Genomic DNA, 19,490 nt, shown 5'->3' on the forward strand with positions numbered 1-19,490 from the left:
GGTTTAAATGACCCAGCTCCTTGTTTGACTGACTACATTAGCCCAGTGGAGCCCTCTAGCTGTCTTTCTCTCTTGGCTCCAACTCTGACCCAGAGTGACCCACTTCCCCAAAGTGCTGAGGTCCAGACAGGAATCCCATTCACCAATCCATCAAGGAGAGAGATTACGATCCACGGCTCCCCAGGTAGTGACGGTAATAAACAACAGTGGGAATTAATGAGTCTGAACTGCACACACCCTGCATGCCAGCCGCATGGCTTCATGACAGAGCAACTTAGTCATTTAAGGACAGGTTCCCGAGAGACCCTGGCATTGGAGTCTCAGACCACCCCCCTTCAGAGCAGCCATGTCCCTGTTCACAGCTGATGGCTCAATCTAGGCTTCAGAAACTGCCGAGTTTAATAAACTTAATGGTAACATCCACTTGGCAATTAGGGTGACGGGAAAAGCAGCATGATTCTGGAATTAATGGTGTGTGTGTGTGTGTGTGTGTGTGTGTGTGTGTGTGTGTGTGAGAGAGAGAGAGAGAGAGAGAGAGAGCGAGAGAGAGAGAGAGAGAGAGAGAGAGAGAGAGAGAGAAGTTGAGAGAGAGACAGAGAGACAACATGACATCCACTCTCCTGCTTTGCTGCATTTTACAAACCGTTGTGGAATCATGCTCAATCACAGCTCTAAAGGCAGCTGCTCTGGCTTCATACCATCAGTGATGGAACCCCATCTTTTCACCATTTCCCTCACCAATTCAGGAACCGGCACATAAAGCCATCACACCTTCACAGGCAGGGTGTCCTTAGCTCTGCAGCTCGCCACATTAAGCCCACTTCCTGGAGCAATTGTACATCCATTAGCCTTCCCTTCAGCATTCATCAAGACACCGCGGCATTACTGGTTTGAAAGCTCAAAAGCAGTTGCCTGAATGTTTCTAAGGCCAGTTTGAACTTTTTTGAGGGAGCCTGGGCTTAACAAGTAAGTACTGTCTGATCTGCATTTGGCTTATATCCTTGTCTGCAGAAGGCAGCCAACTAGGGCTTGGCTCCCTGCAAGAGCAGAGTGTGTACAGCCGTGTGTGTGAAAGTGTGTTCTGTACATGGGTGCTGATCATGCACCTGTTCCTGTGTGGGTATATGTGCCATCCGTGTGTGTATTTAGAGATGAGCACACGAGTCCTGTCAGTTTCTAGTCACTGTAGCCCCTTTAAAAGCTGTAGAAAGACGGATTTCATGGGCAGATTTTAGCACCCTCGGTATATAGGAAAAAAATGTGAGTATAGGGAGCTATGAAAGCCACAAATTTCCAGAAGAAACAATTAGCAGCAATCATGACTGAGTAGTTACCATGTTCTGGGCATTTTACAAATACTCTCATTTAAAAAAATTTTTTTAACGTCTTTATTAGAGTATAATTGCTTTGCAATGATGTGCTAGTTTCTGCTTTATAACAAAGTAAATCAGCTATACATATACATATATCCCCATATCTCTTCCCTCTTACGTCTCCCTCCCTCCCACCCTCCCTATCCCACCCCTCTAGGTGGTCACAAAGCACCGAGCTGATCTCCCTGTGCTATGCGGCTGCTTCCCACTAGCTATCTGTTTTACATTTGGTAGTGTATGTATGTCCATGCCACTCTCTCACTTTGTCCCAGCTTACCCTTCCCCCTCCCTGTGTCCTCAAGTCCATTCTCTAGTAGGTCTGCGTCTTTATTCCCATCTTGCCCCTAGGTTCTTCATGACCATTTAACTCTCATTTTATCTTTGCAACAATCCTAGGAAACAAGGACTTTGTTTTCCCTAATTTACACATGAAAAACAGAGGCTCAGAAAGGTTAAGTAACTTTCTTGAGGTCACAGAGCAAGGAAATAGCAAAGTCCAAATATGGACGCAGGCAAGGTCACTCCAGAATGGACACCCCAACACCTGCATCATAAGTGCCTTGTGGGACTTCCCTGGCAGTCCAATGGGTAAGACACCGTGCTTCCAATGCAGGGGGCGCAGGATCCATCCCTGGTCAGAGAACTAAGATCCCACATGCTGCGCGGTGTGGCCAAAAATTAAAAAAAAAAAAAGTGCCTCGTATTTCTAAATTCTGAAAGTGTGTGTGCGTGCAGGTGTGCATGTGTGTGTGTACGTGTGGAGAGTCTGTGTTTTCCTGGGGTTGTAGTTGGAGATGGTGATTAGAACCTCACAGAGTCCAAAGCCTGATTTGTCTGACATCCACAGCAAGGCAGGGAGGAACTGCCCAAACCTTGCTCTGGAGAGGAGGACTGGAATCTGATTTGGACCTGAATCAGGTGGAAATAGAACCTGGGTGGCAGATGAGGCAGGAATGTGGGTGTGGTGGGTAGAATAATGCCCTCCCCCACCACAAAGATGTTCACATCCTAATCCCTGGAACCTGTGAATATGTTATCTTACATGGCCAAAGGGACTCTGCAGGCATGATTAAGAATCTTGAGATGGAGAGATGATCCTGCATTACTCAGTGTAATCACACGGGTCCTTATAGGAGGGAGGCGGGAGGGTCAGAGTCACAGCAAGATTGAAAAATGCTACACGGCTGGATTGAAGATGGAGGAAAGGGCCACAAGCCAAGGAATGTGGGGCAGCTTCTAGAAACTAGAAAAGGCAAGGGAACAGATTTTTCCCCTCGAGCTTCCAGAAAGAACACAGCCCTGCCTGCCAACACCTCGGCTAAGTGAAACCCATGTCAGATATCTAATCTCTAGAACTATTAAGATAGTAAATAATATATGTTGTCGTAAGCCACTAAGTTGTAATTTGTTACAGCAACACTAGGAAGCTAACACACAGAGTGACTCCTTGAAGCTGGCTAGTGTGCAGTGGCATCTCTCACGGCCTTCCTGCTAGTGTACACTTTCACCACCACTGAGTTAGACCCACTGGGGGCAGTCTTGTAGTTTCAAGAGACCTGGTCCAGCCCCATGTGTAGACAAAGTCCAGGGACCTGCCTGCCTCATTCTACCTGGAACCACTGCGGTATCTGAAACTCTCACTGCTCCGAGCCTCCCAAGGACTCCATTCATATGTCCATATGTTGTCTCAAAATGGGGGAAGTTGAGTCTCCTCTACTTGAAGCCCTTTCATGCTGTCCCATCACTCTTAGACTCAAGACCCTGCATGGAGTGGCCCCTGCCCACCCTCCAGCCTCATCTTCTACCATCCAGCCCACCAGCCCTGCTAAGCATCTCTCAAGTCCCTTGCACATGCTGTTCCCTCTTCTTCCAGTGCTTTTCCTCACCCTCTTTACTGGGCCAGCTCCTCTTTATCCTCAGGTCTCAGCTCAACAGTCACTTCCTCCGAGGCCCCATCTTACTGTTCATGTCCCTCTCTCTGAGTTCTCATAGCTTCCCATACTTGTCCTCAGAGCACTTACTCCGAGTGTAATTATGATGATCGATGTGATCATTTAAATAACGTCTGAGTCCCCCACTAGAATGCCAGCTCCATGATGGCAGGCACCTCATTTGTTTTGCTCCCCCTTGGGTCCTCACTGTCTGCTGTCACATGGTAGGTTCTCCATAAATATTTGTCAAATGAATGAGTAGACCATCTGCATCTATTTGGACAGCAAGGTCAGAGCAACTTGGGAATCCACTTCCCACCCCCTCCAGAGGTCATCTGTTGGTGCTCAGAGGAGGGGACGTAAACTTTCTGGTGCCTCCAGGAGCATCCTGGGAAATGGGAGATGCCCCCCCAGCTTCACTGAGTAACCGCCAGCTCCCCTTAAGCACCCAGCCTGGTGATATATGGGTTTCCTGGATTGAGGTGCAAGTAGGAGCCATAAAGTTAATCAGACGTGTAAAGACATAACTAGAGAGTGACAGCCACTTACAGTGTCCAGCTAATTGGACCCCTAATGTGGAGACATTAGACAGGCAAACAGAAGTATCCCGCCAATGCAGACAGGTCTTCTCTTAGTCATTGAAGGTCCTTCAGTTTCAAAACACAAAGGGAAATCTTGATGTTTCAGCCTCAGCATCTGAGAATCCCTGAATGTTGCCCATGGCAGGAAGCTTGAGGTGCATCTCCTCTAACCCCTCACATTATTGTCTGGAAAGAGGGCACGCAGAGAACAAAGCCTTTTCAAGGTCATTGACTGGATAAGAGGTAGGATTCAAAGCCATTACTTTTAACCCTTGGCTTACATGTTCTCTGTCTTCAAAAATGCACTTTATTGTCTAATGTAACGCATGTTTCTTGTAGAAAGTTAAGAAAGTATGAAGAGTCCAGGTAATTGGTGCTTTAGGAAAGGGGGTAGCAGAAGCTTCATAGAAGGAAATAAAATTACTCATAATCCCACCATCTGGTGATAATCCCTGTGAATATTTCGGTGTGTTTCCTTTCTAATTTTTTTTTTGTCCAGTGCACACCATGAAGATATTCAGATGAGCATGTTCCAAACCCAACCTCGTATCATGATCACAATTCTACATCCTGGGTTTGGGGTTTTTTTCCCCCCACTTAACATAGTAAGGAGAGCATTTTCTCTTGTGATTTCTCCCACTGTTTCCTTCCTTACTGAAACATTTCTCAAAGTGTGGCCAGGAATTCACCAGCGTCAGGATCGTATAGGGAGTCACTTCAAAATGCACACGCTCTGGACCCACCCCAGTCCCATAGAATCATTGTCTGAATGTTGAACACTCTCCCCAGGTGATCTAGATGGACCATACATTTTGGAAACATCCCCCCATGCCGTGGCTCTCAACAGGACTGCATGCTGAAATGCTGGTATCCGGGTGTAACCAGATCCATAGCTGAGAAGTTTTAGAGCTGGGGCCCCAGGCGTTGGTATTTTAAAAAAATTCTTTCTGGGTCATTAACATGGGTTGAGGGTTGCCGGCATCTTTCATAATGCACATAGGTCTCTCCTGCTAAGACTGGTAACAACAAACATTCCTTATGGGGTGAAGAAACTGAAATGTTTTATCACCAGCATAAAGACCCATCTGTGACTCATGGTCTTCCATGACGTAATTTGGACTTAACTTCCCGCAAAGTTTTATTTCCAAGTTTATGCTACTTGGCTGTTGGGGCCCTCCCTGTTGAGGCCCTAGCATTCGGGGCTGCAGAGAGGATGTCCAAAAGGGCGGGCTACAGGAACCCCCTGCTCATCCTGATCTTTGAGCAGAGAAGGAAGGTCTGCCCATCGCCACTCCACTTCCTTCTCTCTTTATTGGTCTGGACTGAATTCACAAATAACAAGGGTCTGTACACTGAGAGATGTGAATAATGATCTTCAATCTGTTGTTTTTCCATGCCATTTGCTGCCACTGATAGAAGCTAATGAGACGCTCCCGGTACAGTGCGTGTTAATGGGGGCTTTTGGAGTTGAGGATCGAATGGTGGAAGGAACAGGCATCTTGGTAGGGATGCTAGAGTGTGGGTTTGCAAGAGGTGGGTGACTCCACACCCTTATTTTCCAAGAGGAGACAAGTAAGCCTCGTAGGTTTCCTAAGCAAAGTACGCTGCAGTTTAGAATTGGGTCATCTATCCCATGCTCTCTTCCTGAGCTGGGTGGGCAAAGCTTGACTTGAGGCAGAAGGCCATGAGGGGACTTCATGGAAAGCAAAGGTGGTTTACTGACACAGAGAACGAGATTCTAGCCCAGGCTGAGTGACCCAAGTGACTCTGTGCCTTGGGACCCCCATTGATAGAGTGAGAAGAACAAAATCTAACCACTTTCTGGCTAGGTCAGTCCATGAAGGAGAAAATAGGTGAGAACAAAGGTGTGTGCCAAAAAAAGAGAGAAAAAGAAAATACATACCACTGTGCAATTTCCATCCCCTGCCTCCGTTAGCTTACCTCATTGTCTCATAATTCTATGGCATTGAAAGGCAACCTGAAATTCATCTGCTCCAGACGACTTCAAACTGTTTCTTTATACAGTGGAACCAACTTTCCAAAGGAAATCTAATTCAACAGCTCAAACAAATGAAAGAGATAAATGCAGACATGCTCTGGACAAAATGGGGTTTTTTGGTTCCTCAGAATCACTCCGACCATACCACTATAGTGGGTGGCCCCAAAATGATCTCTAAAGAACCCCTAGGGTGCCATAAAGCACAATTTGACAACCACCAATTTAGCCCAACACCTTCCCTTTTACAGAGGAGGAAACTGAAGCCCAGAGAGGCAAAATTCAGGGCTAAAATCCAGATTTCTCAACCCTATGTTGAGGATTCTTTAGGGGGAACAAGATGATGGCACAGCTGCTGGGTGTCTTGCCCCGACCTCTGAGAAGTTAGAGGCAGGTGAGATAGAAGCAGCTGGGGTGACTGCACATGAGCAACTTGGTACCTACCAGTGATGGAGGGTCCCTTGGTGTGGGCAAGGCAGGGGAATCGAGCAGGGTGGAGGTTGGACTGTTCAAGAAGGTCCCCGTGGCTCTGCTTGGCAGTAGTGGCAGCGAGGTCTGATTAAGAACAGGAACTATAGCTGATTCATTTTGCTGTACAGTAGAAACTAACACAACATTGTAAAGCAACTATATTCCAATTAAAATTGATTTTAAAAAAAGAAGAAGAAGAAGAAGAACAGGCACTCGAGAGCCAGACTGCCTGGGTCTGAGTCCAGACTTTCTCCACCTCCCAGCTGTGTGACTCGGGTACCTCACTTAACCTCTCTGTGCTTCACTTTTCTCATTTGGAAAATGGGGACGAGAATAGTCTTTAGCTTATAGTGCTGCTGGAAGGATTCATTAAGAAAATCCATGTGGAGTGCTTATCTCTGTGCCTGGCACATTGGAATTGCTCAGCAGACCCTGGCTGCTGGTGTTCTGAGACTGAGGACTGGGCGCTCCTGGTTTGTGCTGCCTCCCATCATCCTATAAAAGCAATTTCTAGGGAAAATGTGGGGAGCGTTGGGGTAGAGGAAGAGGAGGAAGAGGAAGAGAAGAGCATGTTGCCTTTGGTTCTGCATATCCTGCCTCTCGAAGCAGCTCTGTCCGATCTGGGTCACAGCAGGCTCTAGAGCCTACAGGCTGCTTTGGGCTCCTCCTTGGGCTCCTCTGTTGAATGGAACACAGAGGGAGAAGCTGCTGTTTATAACACAGCGAGTAGCGAGTAGTGTGCTTTGAGGGGATGGCAGGAGTGAGGAGGGCCTGTGAGGACCGTCAGCATCAGGTGGCGGCCAGCAGGTCTGCCAGGGACTTACTGGAGCCTGTGATACCCAAGTCCCATCAGAATGGTTCTCACGCCTGTGGTGTCCACAGCTGAGAGCCAGTGCGTGGAGGGGTGGGCAGGGTCCGACCCCATCTGGGTCCACTGGCTGTGGCTGGAACAGGAACAATAAAGTTCTGTTTGAGGAAAAAGCAAAGAGGTGACTTCAGGCTGGTGGGAAGGGTCAAGAACAACCCACCTGAGATCGAAGCAGGATGCCGCCACAGGTGTAGTCATTATGTATAGCCTTGCTATTCCGAGTGTGCCCTTGGGCCAGTAGCATCGTGTGGAATCACTTGGGAGTTTTCTAGGAGTGTAGCGCCTCAGGCCTCACCCCAGACATGATGCTTCAGAATCTGTTTTAACAAGATACCAGTGTGACTTGTGTGCACATTAAGTTTCAGAAGTGCCAGTGTAATACACATGATACCTGGCTTCCAGTTTTAGCTCTGTTACTTCCTAGCTGTGTGACCTTGGACAAGTAATTTAACTTCCTTGTGCCTCACTTGCCTTACTTGTAAAATGGCTTCTTAATAGTGCCTGTCTCTTAGGGTTGGGTGCCAAAGCACTTCATACCATGCCAGGCCCATAATAAACACTGTGTAAGTATAAGCTGCTATTGTATGTCACTTGACATTCAACTCAGCTTGCTTTTGCTGGATACAAATTTGGGAAGTGGCCTGCCTTCATTCATTCATTCGTTCATTCATTCATTGGTTCGACCATCATGTGTGAGCCCTCACTGTGGACCCCCAGGTACTGTTCTGGTCCTGAGGACACAGCAGGGAACAGGACAGACAAGATCCCGGGCCCAGGGGAGCTCAGAGTCTAGGAAGGCAGCCAGGTATGGACTCACAATTAACTAATTACTTAATGTAGACAATTCCACAATTACTTACAGATGTGACAAGTGCTATGCAGAAGGGTTGCCAAAAAAGTAAATAAAATGGATGGTCAGAGAAGGCTTCTAAGAGGAGGTGATAGTTTAACTGGAATATGAAGGATAAGGAGAATCTAGGCAGGAAAAGTGTGTGTGTGTGTCTCTGTGTGTGTGTGTGAGAGATAGAGAGAGAGAGATCACAAAGATGTGTAATGAGGGAAGGCTGCATTCCAGGCACAAGGACCAGAATGTGCAAAAGTGCTGAGGCAATTAGGAGAACTAGAACTCAAAGAAGGCCAGTGTAACCAGAGCAGTGGTTCTTAAACTTTTGTCAAAATCCCCTGGAGGGCTTGTTTAAACAGATTGCTGCCCCGCCCCCAGAGTCTCTGATTAGGGTTGTTGTGGAGTGGGGCCCAAGAATTTGCATTTCTATCAAGTTCCCAGGTGACACTGATGCTGTTGGTCTGGTCATCACACTTAGTGAACCACTGAGCTAGAACACTGAAGCAAGACCAAGAGGGCGAAGAGGTTTGGGGTTTCATCTGGGGCCAGACCACATAAGGTCATGTAAACCTCATGGAATGAGAAGCAACTAAAGGTTTTAACGGGAAGTGGGAGTGCCATAATCAGATTTATGTTTTAGGAATATCACCACGGCTGTGATGGGGAGAACAGACTGTAGAAGGCATGAATGAAAGCATGGAGACTAAGGGGTTAGTCATCCAGGGGAGAGATGTCAGTGGCTTGGTTGAGGTGAAGATGGAGAGAAAGGGGTGGATTACAGAAATGTTAGAGCGTTAGACATGATAGGATTTGGTTGGGTCATTGAATATCTGGGAGGAGGGGCTCAGGAAGGCCCTCTAGGTTTCTGGTTCAAGCAAGTTAGCAGATAGTGGTGCCATTTCCTGAGAATGGGAGCAGGTTTGCGGGGATGAGGATGAAGAGCAGCAGAGATGAAGAGTTCAGTTGAAAACACAAGTTTGAGACCCAAGTGAAGACGTCATACAGACAATTAGCTAAACAGATCTGGACCTCAGAAGACAGTTTCTGGAGGAGGTGACATGAGAAAAGGCTAGATAAGGTTCTTAATCTGAAGTTGGTAGAATAGATGGGCTTTGGGGGATGTCGGAGGGGTTCCATGACGTTCTGAAAATATATCAGAATGTATGTGCCTTTTTTGGGGGAGGGGTCCAGTAGTCATTATCAGATACTCAAGAATCTATGACTCAAAGAAGGTTAAGACCATCAGCCAGATGATGAGGGAAAAGCTGGTGGTCCCTGGTCCTATAAGGTCTGTATAACCCTGACTCTGCTTCCAGGCGCCTGGTGGACCGTCTGGAGAACATGAGGAAGAACGTGGCGGGGGACGGGGTGAACTGCTGCATACTGTGTGGAGAACAGCTGGGAGTGCTGGGCTCTGCCTGTGTAGTGTGTGAGGACTGTCAGAAGGTACCATCACCCTCCCCTTCCCTGCTTCCCCGCTCATCACATGCATAGGGGCTAGGCCTGGGCTCCAGCCTTTGGGGGCCTTGGGTCTTGGGGATGGAGCTTGGATCAGGAAAGGTAGTTGTTAGAATATGATTCCTTCTGGGATGCTCCCATGCCCAGCTGTATTCCAAGGTAACCCTGATCCTGGTTCCTCCCCTAGAAGTCACCCTGACCCTTCTGTCTCCTTGGAGCTCAGCTCCATCCAGGATGAAGTTGGGAGACTGAAGTAGGACATGAACTATGGTTGAGCCTGCAAGTATCCTGGTTGTGGCTTAGCAAGTTATAGGTCAGGCTAAAGAGCATGCTGGGGGAATTCCCTGGCGGTCCAGTGTTAAGACTCCACGCTTCCACTGCAGGGGGCATGGGTTCGATCCCTGGTCGGGGAACTAAGATCCCGCATGCCGCACAGTGTGGCCCCCAGAAAAAAAAAAGCATGCTGGGCTTGTGACTACATGGAAGACACATGTGCATGGAAGCCCTACCCAGCATTCTCTACTCTGGGGTACAGTTCAAGCCACTTAGAAAGCCCCTCTCTAGCCAAGTTAGGCCAAGTTAGACTTTGGTCTTCTTTTTTTTTTTTTTTTTTTTTTTTTTTTTTTGTGGTATGCGGGCCTCCCTCTGCTGCGGCCTCTCCCTCCCGTTGCGGAGCACAGGCTCCGGACGCGCAGGCTCAGCGGCCATGGCTCACGGGCCCAGCCGCTCCGCGGCATGTGGGATCTTCCCAGAGCAGCGCGCGAACCCGGTTCCCCTGCATCGGCAGGCGGACGCGCAACCACTGCGCCACCAGGGAAGCCCAGACTTTGGTCTTCTTAAGCATTCACTCTAGAAGGGGAGTCTCCCTGTGCTCTCTCCACCCTGCACCCTCTCCTCAAGCTGTCTGAACTTGACAATTCCAGGACAGAAATACAACTGTCCTTGGGTCTGTCTGATTCCCAGGAAAGGAATTCAGGGGAGTGACCCAGCTGGAGACATCCATAATGTCACTTGGCATCTCCTACTTGGGGTCCCATTTAGCATTTAGAATGGAATATTGCGGAAAGGTTATCTACTCCAGAAAACTTGCCTTCTGTAGTAGACTAGATAGTGAGAATTTTGTGACCTATTTGTTTTGACTTCCAGAAAGCTCAGCCAAAAGTATAACGTTCCATCCTATAGTCCTGGCATTTACTCAGATAACGTCCTTCTCCATAAGGAGTTGAACCTGTAATCATAGTCTAGGGTGTCTCAGATTCATTTGGGAAAGAAAGAAGAAATAAAGTAATAAACAAAATGGATATACAGTCTCTCATGATTAAAAAATTATGTCAGTGATCTCCCTTGTATGGATGACGAAAACTCCAACCCCACAGGGACTCTTGGAGAATCCCTTCATCCCGTGCTTGGGAATGACTCCAGCTCTTGTTATCAGAAATCAAGACTCAGATTGGAACTTTATTCTAACTGGCCTTGGTCATGGAAGGGACGTGAGGAAAGGAGAGTTCTTTCTCTTTATGTCCACCAAGGGAGAATAGGGCTTCATTGCCACCATTCCCAGCCACTTCTCCTGATCACCGGCAGCTCCAAGCCTGGCTTATCTGAGTGTGCACTGGGCTATGTTTTGTCCCCAGAATGTCTGCACCAAGTGTGGGGTGGAGACCTCCAACAGCCGCCCACACCCTGTGTGGCTCTGCAAAATCTGCATCGAGCAGAGAGAGGTGAGTGGATTGGTCCCATTCACCTCCTGGAGCATCCTCCCTTCTTTGTACGGTTCCCCCTTCCTTGCTATAACCAGGGGAGTAAGGTGGCAGTTGTGGGGCTGGGGAACCTGTTCAGGCACATGTCTTAAGGGGTTGGTATAAAATGAACCAGCTCAGCTGTGAACACTGGCGGGACACAGTATTTGAATGAATTTCTTCTCTCATCTCTCGCTTCTGTGACTTTTCCGTCTCTCCCTCCTTGCTCTCCTCTTATTCATTGCCCTCTGACATCCATTATTGTCTACTCCCCACTTCTCATCTTCTGGGTCTTCCCCTACTGCCACCTTCTCTTTCCCTCTACTTCACTTCTTGTCTCACACTTTCCCTCATTTTCTTTTCTTTCCCTATGCAGATTTTCCTCAACTTACAATGGGGTTGCATCCCGATAAACCCATTGTTAAGTGGAAAATGCATTTAATACACCTAACCTAGTGAACGTCATAGACTAGCCTACCTTAAATATGCCCAGGGCATTTACATTAGCCTATAGCTGGGCAAAATCATCTAAGGTAAAGCCCATTTTATAATAAGTGTTGAGTATCTCCTGTAATTTATTGAATACTGTACTGAAGGTTAAAAAAAAGAAAGAAAGAATAGCTGCATGGGTACAGAATCATTGTCAGTGTATCAGTTGTTTCCCATCGTGATCGTGTGGCTGACTGGGAGCTGTGGCTCCCTGCCCCTGGTCAGCATCACGAGACAGTATCCGATCGAGTATTGCTAGCCCAGGAAAAGATCAAAATTCAAAATTCGAAAAGGACTTCCATGGCAGTCCAGTGGTTAAGACTTCGAGCTTCCACTGCAGGGGGCGCGGGTTCGATCCCTGCTCAGGGAACTAAGATCCTGCATACTGCATGGTGTGGCAAAAAAAAAAAAAAAAAATCAAAATTTGAAGTATGGTTTTTACTGAATGCATATCGATTTTGCAACACTGTAAATTCAAAAATATCATAAGAAAACCATTGTAAGTCGAGGGCCGTCTGTACTCTCCTCCTCAGAGCTCTTTTTTCCCTTTCATCCTTATCTCCTCTGCCTTTTCTTCTTTCTCTCTTTGCCTCTCACCCTTCACACTTCTTCCTCTGCACTGTCTTCACTCTATCTGTTTTTTTCTCTCATGGAATCTTTTTCTTACCTAGGCTTGCTTTTTATTACCCACTTTGTCCCAATTAACTCCCTTCACCTTTTCCCAATTTCTTCATCACTCATCTTCTGCTTCAGATTCCTGCCTTGGAGACTGTTCCAAGGACCATATTTCCCTCGATATCAGTCAGGGTCCTGGGAGGACAGATGGCACAATCCATCAGGATTATCAAGGAGGCTTTGATAAAGGTGCTGTTTGCAAAGGTCTGGGCAGGGATAAGGAAGATCAGCGAGGCATGGTGAAGCACGCAGCACCAGCAATAGCAGGGTTGCTGATACCACTCCTGAGACTGGAGGAGTAGAGGAGGGAGCAGTTACGAGACTGGACACTGGGCATCGACCAGCAGGAGTGTAGCCACTGCCTGCCTAGCAAGAAGGGAGCCAAGGGACTCAATACCCTGACCTCACTATCTTCTTTCTGCCCATCCCCCACTGATGCTCTCCTTGACCACATCCACCTGGAAGGTAGAGATCAAGAAAGTCCAGTTACTGTAGTCCTTACTGGTCAGCTTCCTGGGGCACAGAGCAGGGTGAAAAAAGATGTAGAACCAATCTGAAGGGGCAACAGAAGATGTCCAACACACTGCCCCAGGTGGAACGCTAATCCACAAGGCAGGGAAGAAGGCCAAAGGTCTTGGGGAGGATGTACGTGGATCATCCTCTTTACAGCAGACAGTGTAGAGTAGGGAGCACAACACATTTAAGAGGTGGGAGACTTGGTGTCCAGTCCACTCTCTGGCTGTGTAACCTTATACCTGTTCATAACCTTTCTGATATTCAACTGCTTCCGTCAAGAGGTTGGTTATTCTCTATTGAGTGTTCAGGGATATTGTGTGAATCAAATAAGAATTGTGAAAGACTGTGTACTGGTGAGAAAATGCACTGCCTATTGTGTCAGTGCTCTGTGAGCAGGGAGGAAAGTGAAAAATTGGCTCTCGTGAAGGCAGGATCAATAGTGCTTGGCTGTCGTGTCTTCATGTTCTACCTCTCTTCCCCCAGGTGTGGAAGCGCTCTGGAGCATGGTTCTTCAAGGGCTTCCCCAAACAGGTCCTCCCGCAGCCTATGCCCATAAAGAAGACCAAGCCCCAGCAGCCAGCCAGTGAGCCCGCTGCCCCTGAGCAGCCCACCCCTGAGCCCAAACACCCTGCCCGGGCTCCAACTCGAGGTAGGAAAATACAGCTTCTCCTTTCAGAACCAAGGACAGGTCTTGGCTAACTGGTCTACCTGGAGGGTGCCCTGACATCATGTCTGTGTTCCTACCCAGTTGGTGGACAGCCAGCCTCTGGGCTTGGGTCTAGGTCCCCTATGTCTCCTTCACAGCTCATCACAAACCTTTATCAAAAAGGTAGTTCAGGGAACTCTCCAGCAATGCCAGGCTGCCAAAAGACTTTGTTGTCATCCCTGATGGAGTATTTAGAGGTTTAACAGAGGTGGAAATCAAACTTAGGAACTGAGAAAGACTCCCAACATCAAAATACACGCTGGAGTCTGGGGGGCGGGGGAAAGGGGGCTTGCTGAGAAGGCCTTTTTTGCTCCTGATATTTCTTCTATCAATCATCAGCAAATCTGAAATTGGACTAATTAAAAATGAAAGATGAATAGCAAGGAAATTAGTAAAAGAAAATTACCACTACTCTGGATATTATCACTATTATCTAAGTGTTATTATTAATTATTAAAATGATGGTAAAAAGGGAGAGACAAAGCAATAAAAAGAAAAAATATGACCCCAATGAAAACACATTTTAATATAATAAGGCCACTAAGACTGACCAGATAAAGCCCTTGCAATACTTTCAATTAACTAAGTGTTAAAATCTGGTCTGAATGACAATTCTAGAGTAGAGCGCAGTCAGTGCCTCTAAAAGGAAGGTTATAGTTGAAGGTCTCAAAAATTGAAGCGCCCGACTATAACTTCTCAAGGTGCCCGGTACAGTGTCTGGCAGTCAAAAGGCACTCAACAAATACTTTCGTCCTGGCAAACCATCAGCAATTTCTGCTCCTTGCAGAGACTCACCAAATTGTCAACATATACTGCATCCCTGAGAAGCCCCAGGTTTCTACCTCTAGAACATCTTTCTTCCGGGTTAAACATTACTCCCTCTAGGCTGAGAAGACTGCATAGCTTTACTGTCAAGATCTTGAACATCGGAGCCCAGGAAGACCTGAGGTTGAATTCCGGCTCTGCCACTTACAAGTCATGTGAGCTTGGACGAGTGACCTAACCTCTCTAAAACTCTTTCCTCATCTATAAAATGAGATTAATAACTCACTGGGTTATTTTGAAGATTAAATGAGATGCTACAGGCATACCTCATTTTATTACACTTTGCTTTGTTGCACTTCACTGTCATTGCAGTTTTTTATAAACTGAAGGTTTGTGGCAACCCTGCATCAAGCAAGTCTGTCGGTGCCATTTTTCCTGCTCACTTTGTCTCTCTGTGTCACATTTTGGTAATTCTCACAGTATCTCAAACTTTTTCATTATTATTATATTTGTTATGGTGATCTGTGATCGGTGATCTTCAATGTTACTATTGTAATTGTTTTGGCATATTTTTCCCAATAAAATATTTTAAATTAAGGTATGTGCATTTTTAAGACATAATGCTGTTTCACACTTAATAGACTACAGTATAGTGTAAACATAACTTTTATATGCAGTGGGAAAAAATTCATGTGACTCACTTTTTTTGTGATATTCGCTTTATGGCAGTGGTTTGGAACTGAACCTACAGTATCTCCAAGGTATGCCTGTACATGTACAGTACTTTGCAGAGTGCAGCACTTAGTAAATGTTGGCCAGTAGTACATAATATTAATCACCTATACACAGACACATACACTTACACACATAAATGGTATGAATTAGCTTATTATGTAAACTCTAGACAAAACAAATAACTCTGAAAATGTTTCACCTCATTGGAAAGAAGTAACATCACCTGCATTGCATAGCAACTCCTAAACAATTATTGGCAATAACATCTAGTGCTGGTGAATATGTGGAGAAATGATGGCATAAACTGTTGGTAGGACTATAAGTCACCTCCAGCCTCTTGAAAAGTAATATGGCAGATGTTATTAAAATTTGAAGTGTATATACTATTTGATCCAATAGTCCCTCTCTGGGAATATATTTAACAGCAAGAAAAGTACCCATATGAAAGACATATGTATAAGCGTATTTATTGCATCGTTGTTTATAGTAGCGAAAATACTGGAAAAAACTAAGCGTTCATTAACGGGGTAATTGTTGAAGAGATTATGGTATATCCACACCATGGTGTATTAAGCATCTTTTAAAATTGAATAATGTAGGGACTTCCCTTGTGGTCCAGTGGTAAAGAATCCACCTTCCAATGCAGGGGACGCGGGTTCGATCCCTGGTAGGGGAACTAAGATCCCGCATGCCATGGGGCAACTAAGCCTGTGCACCACAACTACTGAGCCCACGTGCCTCAACGAGAGAGCCCATATGCCGCAAACTACAGAGCCCATGCGCCCTGGAGCCTGCGCGCCACAACTAGAGAGAGAAAACCCACATGTCACAACTAGAGAGAAGCCCGCGTGCTGCAATGAAAGATCCCGCATACTGCAACTAAGACCTGATGCAGTCAAAAAAAAAAAAAAAAAGAAAGAAAGAAAATAAATAAAGTAAATAAATATTTTTTAAAAATTGAATGATGTAAATGTATATTGTAGATTTGGAATTATGCCCATGATATGAGCTTTCAGTATTCTCTTAATGAACAGTTATGGAACACCTAGTGAGTTCCAGGCTCTGTTCTGTGCCCCAGCGAATCAGTGAATGGAACAGACAAAATCCATGCTCTCATGCAATTAAAATTCTAGTGGGGGAAACAGATGCTCAACAAACAGCAAATGCAAATACAACATATCAGGTAGTGATAAGTGCCAGGAAGAAAAATGAAACAGGTAGAGGGGATAGAGGCTTCATGTTGGACAGAATGGCCAGAGAAGGGCTGTCTGAGAGATGATACTTGGGGAGAAACCTGACCAAGGTGATAAAGAGGGCTCATAGAATCTTCAGAAATACCGTGTGCAAAGGGTTTGAGGTTGGAGCATGCTTGGTGAGTTCTGGGGAAATTCAAATTAAGTGAACAAAGCACATTCTAGAAACAGTACGTAGCCCATGATCCCAATTTGTTTGCAATGGAAATAATGTGAAATTTGTAGATAGGCTCTATATCAAAGGGGAAGTTGGGAAAGGAAACTTTTAATTTTTTTTTTAAAAGTTATTGGGAATGGTGGATGGGCCCTTTTGTGAGCTCCTTAAGTGTCAGCTCTCCAGAAAACATCAAATATTGGGGGTTTGCCAAAAAGTTCATTTGGGTTTTTCCATAGGATGTTACAGAAAAACCCAGGTGAACCTTTTGGCCAACCCAATACATACTCCTCATCAGTTTTCTCTCTCTCCAGGTGACTCTGATGACAGGAGGGGCCCAGGTCAGAAAACAGGTGGGTTCTGCCGACTCTGTCTTCTACTTTTGAGACAGGAGTCCTTTTCCCCATTTCTCCATTGGCTTTTCTCCATTGAATTCATGCTTTCCCTTTCAGGCCCTGACCTGGCCTCTGCTCCTGGGCGAGGAAGCTATGGGCCTCCTGTGCACAGGGCCTCCGAGGCACGAATGAGCTCATCTAGCCGGGACTCAGAGAGCTGGGACCAGAGCCACGGCGGAGCTGTTGGTGACCCCAGCCTGAGCCCAGCAGGTGAGAGAGATGGGCAAATCCAGACAGGCTTCCTGGATGAGGAGAATCAAAAGGAATGGGGAGAACAGTGGTTTTTTTCATTTATTCATTGGCTCTTGGTAGGCATTCAATGAACACTTGTTGAATGAGTGAGTGAGTGAGTGAGTGAGTGAGTGAGTGAGTGGATGGATGGACGGATGGATGGATGAACAAGGACCCAAATGAACAAGCAAACGGAAGTGCTAATGCAGGACGCTGGGACAAGAATTTGTAAGCCCCAGCCAGAGGTGGCAAAGCACTTTCTGTCATGAGCATTCAAGCATCTCTCCAGTGAAAAATATTTGGATTCAGGAAAGGTGGGATCCAGCCCAGTGAGGTGAGAGAAGACAGGGTATTCTTCTAGGAACGTCATACCTTCTCAGTACCAGGAACTGCTGTGTATATCATCCCCATTTGATCCTCCAGCAGCTCTGCAGGAGGCAGTAGCATCTAATAGTCTCAGGTAGACTCTGGAGACCAAACACCTGAGTTCAAACCCTGGCTCGGTTACTAACCAGCCAAGAGACATTAGGTGAGCTCCTTAACCCCTCTGTGCCGCAGTTTCCCCATTTGTAAAATGGAGCTAATAAAGCACCCACCTCATAGGGTGTAGAGATGAAATAAGTTCTTATAAAAATGTTAATCAAGTGGGTAGAGTTGTTGCCTCCATGAACCATCTGAGGTTCAGAGAGGGTAAGTGACCAGCCCAAAGACACACAGCTTATAAAAGAAAAATCTGGGATACAAAGCTAGGTCCATGTGAAGATAAGAACAGTCTTTCAATAATTATAAAGTAATATCAACATCTGCCAGATGTTGAGTGTTTACTACATGCCAGGCACTGTTCTGAGCACTTTACATGTATTGTATCATTGTGTCTCCACCACAACCGTATGAGGTAAGTACTGTTATTCCCATTTGATGGATGAGGAAACTGAGGCCCAAAGAGGATAGGTCATTTGTGCAAGGTCACAGATGTTGGAAGCAACGTTGCAGAACCTGAGCTTTTCAACATCCATGTTGTTGCAGTGAGTTGCCCAGGGGCATCTGAGTATTGGAAAGAGAGAACACACGGAGGGGAGGAGAAGAGGGTCTGAAAGAGCTGGGAATGTCGGGGGACTGCATCCAGTTCACACCCAGAGGACCATGCCTCATGCCGGCTGACCGATCCCAGGCTTCTTCCTGCTTTGACTGTGTGTGAGTATGTGTGTGTGTGCGCGCTATGACAGGCTCTTTCCTTTCCCCTGCAGGTTTGAGACGGACCAACTCAGTCCAGGCCTCTAGACCCACCCCGGCCTCGATACAGAGTCCAGCGCCCCACCAGCCTGGGCAGCCAGGTACGTGCCACCCACCCACCCGCCCAGGCTGTCACTCAGCTGTGACCCCAATACCTCCCACCCTTGCTTGTGGAACCTGCTGGGCTTTCTGCAAAGCTGCAGCCACCACCAAACCCTAAACTCTTCGAAGACCTTTAGAATGAATAATACTCCAGGCTGGGAAGCTGGTGGGCGTGGGAGGAAGGGTAGCATCATATCTACCTAAATGCAAGAAGTGACAGTACTTCATCCCTCACTGTTTCCCACCTTCTGACATCATCACTCCAATTTCACAATTTTTACCACATGCACCTATGATCTGCCCTCTTATTTCCTTAATATTTTCTTCAAATTGACCTCCTTTAAGAACACAATTGAGAGAAGTTATCATAAACTCTTTCAAGGAAATTTTAAGGACTTTAGACTTTTTTTTTTTTTTTTTTTTTTTCGGTATGCGGGCCTCTCACTGTTGTGGCCTCTCCCGTTGCGGAGCGCAGGCTCTGGACGCACAGGCTCAGCGGCCATGGCTCACGGGCCCAGCCGCTCCGCGGCATGTGGGATCTTCCCAGACCAGGGCACGAACCCGTGTCCCCTGCATCGGCAGGCGGACTCTCAACCACTGCGCCACCAGGGAAGCCCAGGACTTCAGACTTTAAGGAAAAGGCAAAGGTTCTCAGACAGATATGTGAGATTCAGGAAGAAATGGTAGGCAAAGAGATTAGTAATGTGAGAAAATCTGAACACATACGGCTTGTGTAAAACAATGGAAGTAATTCCTAATTGGTGCAGTTAAAAATCTGTTATTTTAAAAGAAACCTATAATAATGGCATAAGTGGGAAACCAGTATTCCATACCAGAAAAAGAGAGTATATTAGTTTGCTAGGGCAGCCATAACAAATATCACAAACTGGGTGGCTTAAAATAACAGAAATGTATTGTCTCACAGTTCTAGAAACCAGAAGTCCAAAATCAAGGTGTAGCCAGGGTTGGTTCCTT

The 19,490-nt window shown here is 46.4% G+C and overlaps 1 protein-coding gene across 3 annotated transcripts in view; it reads left to right on the forward strand.

Annotated features, from left to right (window-relative positions):
• The window catches only part of RPH3A (rabphilin 3A), a 61,441-nt gene that overhangs the window by 20,079 nt on the left and 21,872 nt on the right, over positions 1 to 19,490 (forward strand). For all 3 annotated transcript variants that reach the window (XM_007104649.2, XM_024120960.1, XM_007104650.2), the window contains 6 exons: positions 9,381 to 9,510; positions 11,157 to 11,243; positions 13,425 to 13,590; positions 16,869 to 16,907; positions 17,007 to 17,159; positions 18,428 to 18,514. In XM_007104649.2, the coding sequence (XP_007104711.2) occupies positions 9,381 to 9,510; positions 11,157 to 11,243; positions 13,425 to 13,590; positions 16,869 to 16,907; positions 17,007 to 17,159; positions 18,428 to 18,514 (662 nt within the window). The remainder of the gene's footprint in view (positions 1 to 9,380; positions 9,511 to 11,156; positions 11,244 to 13,424; positions 13,591 to 16,868; positions 16,908 to 17,006; positions 17,160 to 18,427; positions 18,515 to 19,490) is intronic.

The sequence above is a fragment of the Physeter macrocephalus genome, chromosome 19 (genome assembly GCF_002837175.3).
Source record: "Physeter macrocephalus isolate SW-GA chromosome 19, ASM283717v5, whole genome shotgun sequence".
NCBI classification, from domain to species: domain Eukaryota; kingdom Metazoa; phylum Chordata; class Mammalia; order Artiodactyla; family Physeteridae; genus Physeter; species Physeter macrocephalus.